We start from the raw sequence: 9,297 nt of genomic DNA, 5'->3' as shown, positions 1-9,297 counted from the left end.
TTTACCGGGAAAAGCTCATCAAATCAGCAAATACAATTAGTTGATCTTTTTGACGTGAAAAGTAATGATGTTCATGATAAGGTTTTAGAATGAAATGAAGAAGAAAAAGAAAAATGAAAGTCAGATTAAGTTTTAACAAAAGCTGATCAGTTGAGAGAGTAGAATGAAAAGAAGAGCAAATTGAGAGTCGACATCATCATTTTCACCATGTTCATCATGGAATCATGGAAAAGGAGAAACTCTTTTTCTCTCTTTTCTAACTAAATACTCGTTTCCATGATAAGATAAAACTTGTTAAGTTGATAAAACAAATTGAATAATCGAGTTACAATAATAATGGTTATAATAAATTGAACACGCACATTGAACGTTGTCACTTTTGCAACTTCATTTTTTTATTCTTTATCAATTGAGAGTCAATTCACCTGCAAAGACAAAATTCAACTTCTCGGTATTCATTAGACAGAAATGAGTAGAAGCTAGAGAATTGAAATTTACTGCAAATCGTGAAAACTCTACTTTTCTCATTTTCATGAATTTAAATTGTCTTCTTCTCATTTCTGGAAAGTGATTAAAAGGATTAAAAATTGAGAAAAATTAAATCTCGAGTTTTCTTCAGCAAAGTTCATCTTTAATGTGAAATCAAACATTTTTGTCGGATTATTTACATCTTCAAGTTTCACTTTAGAGAAAAAAATTAATCTTTTCAAGAAAAGTTTCAAGTGTCAACGTTTTGAGAAACTTATTCTTCGATTCGCTTTCAAGTTTCATTTTTTAATGTTCATCTTGGTACCATTATTGGTATCAACTGCAACCCTTTCAAGATGAACTTTACACCCATTTTCGCACTGCAAATGCTCATCCATGTGCTCATTAAGGTTCCTTTCAAGTTAACGTTTAAATTCAAATCTCACCTGAAAAACAACTTAACATTACGACAGTTTCATTCTCAGGAATATCATCAAACATCTCAAGATTATCTACTCAATGAAGTACAGGTAAGAATCGAGGTTTAAAACGACCAAAAAGGGCCAATCGAGGTTGAGAGTAAACAGGAAAAAAATGTTTTCGAGTTAACAAGCATTCTATTTTCATTCCATCATTAGTCGAGATTCATTGCTCCACCAATGGAATTTTTTGTTTGCTTTTTTTATCGAATCATTTGCGGACAATTCCGCGTCTCTCTCTTTTCATGATAAAAAAGATGATCACCTTTTGACTGATATCTCAACATTTCCAGTAATATTTTGTCATCGTTATCAAGCAACACTCGACAAGCTTGTTTCCTTCAAAAGCCTCAGCAACATCATCAATGCTCATTATCAATCAATCAAAAAAAAGACAAAGAAGAAAAGAAGAAAAAATGATGCAAAAAATTGCAAATTGACAAGCAACAACAAACACCAAAGATGATGTTTATTCATGATAAAAAAAAGAGTTTCGCAAGGTTGATGAAAAAAATGTACTTTCAGAATGAGATAATAATGGCAAATGATTGTTGCAGTTGGCTTTCAATATCATTATTGGGTCCATTATTTGGTTCAAAATTTTCAAAAAATTCAACCTTTTCCATTTCTTTTCAGTTGACTTTACTCAAATATCTTCCACTGCGAACCATCTCAAGAGTTTGGGGTTTAATGACATCTCTCTACTTACCAATTTGCCTTCGTTCCTCCGTGTTGGGCAGTTACAGTCGACTTTTTGACTGTCAATTGAAGGAAGCAGAGATTGACGATTATCGTCTATACCCAAGTTTAAAGCAATTTTTTACTCGCTCATTGAAACCTGGTTTAAGACCGATTGCTCCAGGAGATAATCTTGTAAGTATTACATAAGCAAAAATGAAAGCAAAAAATTATCAAATGAAACAGAAAAAGATCGAGATAAAAATTGATAATTTTTCTGGTTTTTTGATTACAAGAAAATTATCATTAAAAATGTTGCTCAATTTAGTCAGTTATTGTTACATTTTCAATTATAAATTGAGTGAACATTTAAAATGTCTGTTTCTAGTATTGAGTGTTGAATGGTGTTTTTGTTTTACTTTTAGGTTAGTCCAGTTGATGGAACAGTGTTGCACTTTGGTCGAGTCACTGAGGGCAACATTGAACAAATCAAGGGAGTTTACTTTACTGTTAGGTCATTCTTGGGACCTCAAAGTTGGCCTTCATTTGATTCCATTTATAATGCGCTTGGATCTCTTTGGACTTCTAGTGATAAATTTAATAATCAGAAAATCTGTGATTACGATGAATCTTTGATCAATTATACTCGGCGGTTAAAGGTCAATCCAGACAATTGCCTTTACAATTGTGTCATTTACCTTGCTCCAGGAGACTATCATCGATTCCATAGTCCAGCTGAATGGAAGGTTCATTTCAGGAGACATTTTCCAGGTAAAAGATGATTTTATTTTTTCATTAATTCTTTTTGTTTCCTTTCAATTTATTGAACAACTTGTGAGAAGTAAAATTGTCAAAGAAAAGATGAAGTAGTAACTTTCAGCTGATTTTTCATCTTCTCTTGTCTACATCTGAACAAGAGATTTACCTGATAACCAACTCATTGCAACTCAAGTGGTTGAACCAATGAAGTAATTAGATTAATTTGATTATGTTCAAGACTAAAGTCAAATGTTGGTTGAATATTGTTGTTGGACAAGTGGAGAGTTTGATAAAATATTTAAAATACACTTTTATCATCATTCAATGAACAAGTGATGAACCTTTCAAAGGTTAATGTGAAAGAAAATTTTGAAACTTTTCTCTTACCTTTCATCCAATCTTTCCTTTATCCATACACTTCTCTCAATAGACTCATTTTCAATTTCAAAGTTTATCTAATAACAGCAACAATCAAGTCAAACAAAACAGACAAAAGTTTGAAACAAAGTCAACCCAAGCAGACAATCAGTTTTGCTTCTCTTGCACTTTGTTCAAGTAACACTAAATTGTGACTGAAACTCACATGTAACACAAGAGATCAAGATTGCCTGTCTCATCTCTTGTGTTTCAAAGGACTCACAATACTCAAGAGATCCATTGAAAGGATTCTCCAATTTTCAAGTACAATTTGTATTTACATTTCCAAGCAAAGAATGGCAAAAAATTTCGATCAAAGTGACAAGTTGAAAACGTGCAAGCGTAACCACATTCCGAACCAGTTTTCGTGCCAACCTTTTTTGTCCTTTGATTGCGATGCAAAAGATTTTTATAACAAAATAGAAATTTTCTGAATCTTCATTTTCTAGAGTGAAATTTACTGCAAAATGTCCGTAAATGTGGAGCAAAGGACAAGAGTGAAGAAGGGGAAAATTGCGCAGTTTTCACTGAAACCTAGGAATCCATTGAATTATGGTTGCTCATTTTGTGTTTGAAATTTTTACTCATTAGTTTCTCATACATTCCCTGTCAAGCTACAACAAAGAGAAATGCCATTATTTGTGCGATTCCAAGAGTTAAAAAGCATTTCACTTTTGGCATTAAATGGATCCCAATTGAGTCGTTATGACGTTACCTTGAACAGTTTACATTATTGCAATTATCACAAATCGGTTTGACATGAAGCACACATTTCATCTCTTGCCAACTAACATCATGATTAACACAGCATTGTACAATTGACACAAAACAATGCTCAAGATTGCTCAAGGAATTTAAGCTTTAAACCAATTTTTTGGCTTTCCTTTTCGATTCTTTTCATTTCACCAAATGATTCTCAATTTTAGTAAACTTTTGTTGCTTTTCCTCATCAACGAAACGAGATCGAAAAAATCATTTCTGCCTTTTTTTGTTCTTCCATGAATTATTCTGATGCTGAGAATTGGAAAAGTAGAGAACAAAAAAATCACATTGAGACAAAAGCAATTGTATTAAATAAATGTAAACACGTTTTCGTGCTCAACTTTTATTTTGCGCTTTTCTTTTCTCAGCTTTTTCTATTCTCATGTGTGCTGTTTATTTGCTCATGTGAAACATTTTATATTCTTGTTTACAGAATTCATTTCATTTTCTTGCAACTTTTTTTCTTCTTCTTTTTCGTATAATAATAAACTAAACTAGTTCAACTCTTTTTCATCTTTATCTTCATCATCTTATTCACTTGTTTACTATTTACAACTTGTCAGATTATGACAATCACAGGGAATGAAAGAAACTCAGTTTATCCAACAGCTATTATAAGAGTGAAACAAACGACAACAACAATATCAATAACAACAGAATTGGGTTGAAACTGTTGACAGGTTATTTCAACTCGCTATTTTTTATTCTCTTTTTTCCCTCATTTTCACTCTTGAACTTTATTCACTCCCTGTGATGAGCAAAAAAAGTTGATTCCCAAATGAATGTCAAAGAAAAATTATTTCAACAAACACAAATTTTAACTTTTCCATGAATTATCACAATTATGACAACAATGGTAAACAAAATGAACAGCAACTCAATACAGAAAAAACGTTGAAACGAAAATGGAAAATAATTCATCTCAAACTTTAGCTTTTGTAAAACTTGCAACGAAAGCGAAACAAAACTTTTTTCTCAACATGAAAAGATTTGCTTTTCTGAAGTCACATTTTTCTCAAACAAATTTCCATTGAATTTATGAGAATTTTTATCGAATAATTTCATCGAATTTGTTCTTTGTGGCTTTTATTGCGTTCATTGAGCTACTTTTTCAATCTTTTTCCATTTTCTTTGCAAAGTTGAGGTAAACTGATAGTTAAAGCTTAAACGTTGAGCTTTTACTCAACTTGTCTTGGGAATGAAATAAGAAAAATTTTCTCTTTGCTTCTAATCTTATTTCACTGGATTGAAAGTCACGTTGTTTATTTAATAAAAACACAGATTCTGAGTTTCATCAATTTTCTCACCTTATTAAATAGTCATTTTGGGTTAATATGAATTCTCGGCTTGCTGAGTTACAGGAATGGTAAAGTAAAGATAGAAATATATTTATATAAATAAGAATAAAAACTAATAGCAATAATAATAAGAGTATATAAGAGGTAATAAGGTATAAGGTTGGTAATAAAGAGGTGAGAAAAGATTGAGATGAGAAGAAGGAAAAAAAAGAAATGAAAAGGATGAGGAAAAAGCATGTGCATGTTGATGAAGAGAAAATGCAGGAAGAATTGAATGAAGAAGAAAAAAATCCAGATAATCCTTTATCAAACCTAATTCACCATTCTCGGTGCATTCTGATTGTAGTTTATTGAACAAGTTGCTCAACTTGAAGTTTCAATGAACACAAGTTTTGACAAGCTTTTTTTTCGCTTTTCACAATTTCTCTCCATTCCAGTGGAAGAAAAAATTCAATTGTACTTTTCATTTTTCCCTTTAATCCGACAAAATTTTACTTCTCGTTGGCTAAATGCTGCAATTTAATTATCCTCTTCAAGTGAATAAATTTGTCATCAGATTATGTTCAACATTTCAACATCCAAATGACAATTGAAGAAACTCTGAGTATCCAAATTTTAATCCAAAAGATTAGAGTTTTTTGATTCATTCTTATCTTAGAAATGATTGTTCAGTTGAAACTCGAACCGTTTACTTCATCTTATTACTTTCCGTTTATGTCAGTAATGCAACCAATGAATAGAGTCACTTTCTCATGATTACTTCATGAGTTAATCTCAAGAATGATTTTTTTCTAATTTTTCAATTCCAACTCTGAATGGCTGAATGGAAAAGAGAAAATTCAATTTTGACAATTTTCTCCATTTGCCATTCATGGGAATACATTGGAATATTTTTCCATCAATTAACACATTTTTTACGGTTCCATTGATTATTGAAATGTAAAATATTGCAGAGTTTTCCAGGAATGGACTGGAAAAAATTGGTCACTTTTTGTCAAAATTTGGAGAAAAATATTGAGTGAAAGTTGAAACATCTTTTTCTATTTTCATTTTTCTCAAGATTCTTGCAAGCTTGCAAAGAATATGCAAAAAGTTCTGGACAATATTGATTGACTTAGAAAGGAAAGATTGTCAAAGCGGGCAAAAAATGTTGAAATTTTGAGTTGAGTGATGAGCAAAGGACGAGTTTTGCAAGTTGAATGGTTTGAATTGATTTACCATTTACGACAAGTTGGACTATAAAATGGAGTTGAAAAAATCGAAACTTTGAAATTCATTTTTCCATTGAGTAGAGGGAAAACTTTACTCAAACACTTTTCTCACTTGATTGCTAAACATTATAAAGTAAACTTGGATTGTGTTTTTAACGACATTAGATTAAGCTTAAAAGTGGATAAAAAAAGTTGACAAAATATGAAGACTTGATGGAGTTTCAATAGAGAGTTTTATATTGCAAATTTATCGATTTATCATGCTGGTCAAATGGACCTAGTAAAGGTTGCCATCTTGTTTGGCTATAAAACGAGTACAGAATTAGAAGGAGAGAAAAATGCAAAAAAGAAAATTTCAATTGATAAACAGTCCATTTCACAGTTTACCTGAATAGCTTACTTGAATAGAAAGTTGAGGAACCATTTGAGTATGTAGTTGATGGTATCATTGAAAGTTTCAAGCGGACAACTTTTCTAATGACTTTTCTTGCTTCTCACTTGCATATCTTTGCCATCTTAACCATTTATCCATGTAAATAACTTTTCACCTTTTTCTTTTCAGGACACCTTCTCAGTGTTCATCCTTCCTTTGTAGGCAGAGTCAAGGGTTTGTTTACCATCAATGAACGAGTCGCCTACTTGGGCCACTGGAACCATGGATTCATGTCAATGACTGCCGTTGGTGCAACCAATGTAGGCTCAGTGTCTACTTACTTTGATCCGGTGAGTTGATGTTGTTTGGGTTGACTTGAAGTCAATGGAAGAGACTTGACAAGAGCTTTGAGTAAACAAATTTATTCAACTTGAAGCAACTTTATTCACGTTTATTCAATCAAACCATTCATTGATATTCAATGGTGAGATTGAAAAATTTAAATTTCTCTGTTCAATGTTTTCCTAATCAGAAAAGTTCTCTTTTAATTTACTCTGACGAGTTGAAGGTTTGCAAAAATTTTGAGTTTTTTTCACTCTCTCCTTTTTACTTCATTTTTCATATTTCTTGATTAACAATTTTGATTCGTTTTAATGTCAGTTTTATTATATTTTGGAATCAAGTTTAATTAGCTTTACTGCTCTATTTAGGCTCATGTTTCATGGCTTATTACCAGGCAGTCAATTCATGGGACAAAATTTGTTTGCCTTTCATGTTTGCTCATTAAGGTAATCAAAATGATGATTCATCTGACAAAATGAAACTCTTTTGATCTCTAAATAATTTCACTAATCAGGCAGACCATTATGATGGTAATGAAATGATGAAAATGTGATCTCAATTGGAATTGGAATTGATAGGAAGAGTAAAAAAATTGCGTTTAATCAAGTTTCCCTTTGAATTTGGTTTTGAAAAATTGCACTTTTTTCGTCTCCATTTCATGCAATGAAAAGTGTGTTTAATCAAATTTGATATCCAAATGGCTAATTGAAGCGAAAATAATTTGCTTGAAATGAAAAGTCAACAAAAGAAGTACACTTCAAAGTAAATTCCAATCCTGATTAACCCGGATTCAATCTTCATTAACTAGATCATGATGGTAATGAAATATAATTTAAACATTTTTTTCTCTTCAATAACAATGAGAAAAGGGCAAAACTGAACTGATAAACAATCCATTAATTATCAATGGATCATGAATCAAGTTGAATAGTTGGCACAAAAAGTACAATTAGTTGCAACAATTTAATGATGAGCCTTTTGTCTTTCGCCTGTCCAGAGGGAAACAAAACTTTATTTTAATCATGCAGAATTGAATGAACATTTTAATGAAAAAAAACTTTCATTTCTCGCAGAACTTGAAAACCAATAGATTCAACTGGCGAAGGAAACCTTACAATGATCACGTCTTTGGTGGACCCATAGGCTTTGACAAAGGTGATGCGTTTGGTGAATTCAATTTAGGTTCAACAATTGTGCTTCTCTTCGAGGCTCCACGCAACTGGCGATTCACTGTTCAACCCGGAGACAAGATTAAATACGGTCAACTATTGTTTAAGCAAAAGTCTAATCAAGCCAAGTGTTGAACATGAGCACATTAGCACATCAACACCTTTGCCCATTGGCACGTAAACTTGAAGTATACTTTCAAGAGTTTGTTGTACACTGTTTGACAGTAATTTTTTGTACTAATTATTGACCATTTTTGCAATTAAAAGTGATTTTTATCCAAGCAGAGTTGATGATCAAAGTTGACAATGATTGTTTCAAAGTGCACGAATTAGCAAATGCAAATTTTTTTCTGACTTACTCTGTTCACAATACATTAAGTTTAGCAAGTTTAATAATTGTTTCATTACAAATGAAAATTGGCCATTTTAATTGTATTCACAGGAAAAGTGATCAAAGCTTTTATACTGTTTATCTTTTGTTTCATGTCAAGCTTTTTTTTCATCCAGTCACTCTCATGTTGGCCTTTTTGCTTCTTCAACAATTCAATCCACAGTCAGATGCAATTTCAATCTCATTAATTACTCACCAATCACAAAACTCATGGTATAACTGAAAATTATGAAAAGTCCGAGGCAAGTAAAAGGTTCATCTCATTACAAGTCCTGAGTAAACTTGATAAGAGTTCCCTTGATGTACATGGCAACATTAACATGAACCAAATGGAAACCCAATTTGGATACCTTTTTGCTTCTTTACTCATTTTTGTGTTATTATACTTTCAACAAATTATCATTACTCTTTGTTAATTTGCTTGTTAACTTTTGTTTCAACTTTTTTTTCCTTCTTCACTTGCCTTTCAACTCTTTGTGAATCTCCTTCAACTCGACTGTTCAAAGGTTCACTAATGAATAATTAAAAGTTTAATTAACAATCATTTTTGACACGACAAAACAATGGTCAGAAAGTTTACCAAGATCAACTTTTTTCACTCGCTTCCTCATCTGTAAGCCTTTCAGGGCAAAATTGTTTAACCATTAATTATTTAAACAAATTTCCACATGAACTCATCAAGATTATTACTTTCGACTTGAAAAACTTTTCTACTTTTCAAATTCAATTGAAACCAGAGTTTTTTTCGCTCGACATTTTCACCCAAAATTCAATCATTATTATCGACTGGCAAGAGAAGGCAACTTTGAAACATGAATTTGCAATAATAATGATTGTGATATATTAGATAATAAGATAATGCGGTATAATAGATTCAATAGCTAAGTGGTTTAAAATCGAGAATTTGAAAAATGCTTTTTTCTCCACTTTTCTCGCTTTATATTTTCCCA

At 31.6% G+C, this 9,297-nt stretch overlaps 1 protein-coding gene across 1 annotated transcript; it reads left to right on the top strand.

The window, feature by feature from the left end:
- The first annotated feature begins 467 nt into the window (after positions 1-467).
- LOC107364525 (phosphatidylserine decarboxylase proenzyme, mitochondrial) lies at positions 468-8,240 on the top strand. Its single transcript, XM_015931899.3, has 5 exons — positions 468-998; positions 1,584-1,820; positions 2,051-2,396; positions 6,635-6,795; positions 7,861-8,240. The coding sequence occupies exons 1-5, from the start codon at positions 825-827 to the stop codon at positions 8,089-8,091; spliced, it is 1,149 nt and encodes a 382-aa protein (XP_015787385.1). The 5' UTR covers positions 468-824; the 3' UTR covers positions 8,092-8,240.
- Positions 8,241-9,297: the final 1,057 nt, after the last annotated feature.

Source organism: Tetranychus urticae, chromosome 1 (genome assembly GCF_039701765.1).
Source record: "Tetranychus urticae isolate SD_2017Ah chromosome 1, NJAU_TeUrti_SD_1.0, whole genome shotgun sequence".
Lineage (NCBI taxonomy): Eukaryota > Metazoa > Arthropoda > Arachnida > Trombidiformes > Tetranychidae > Tetranychus > Tetranychus urticae.
This window is presented reverse-complemented; position numbering and strand designations above follow the sequence as displayed.

Coding starts and splice junctions, on each gene's coding strand:
- LOC107364525 (XM_015931899.3), top strand. CDS start 825: ATGAACTTTACACCCATTTTCGCACTGCAAATGCTCATCCATGTGCTC. Junction 999..1,583: donor ATCTACTCAATGAAGTACAG/GTAAGAATCGAG, acceptor ATTTCTTTTCAG/TTGACTTTACTCAAATATCT. Junction 1,821..2,050: donor TTGCTCCAGGAGATAATCTT/GTAAGTATTACA, acceptor TTTTACTTTTAG/GTTAGTCCAGTTGATGGAAC.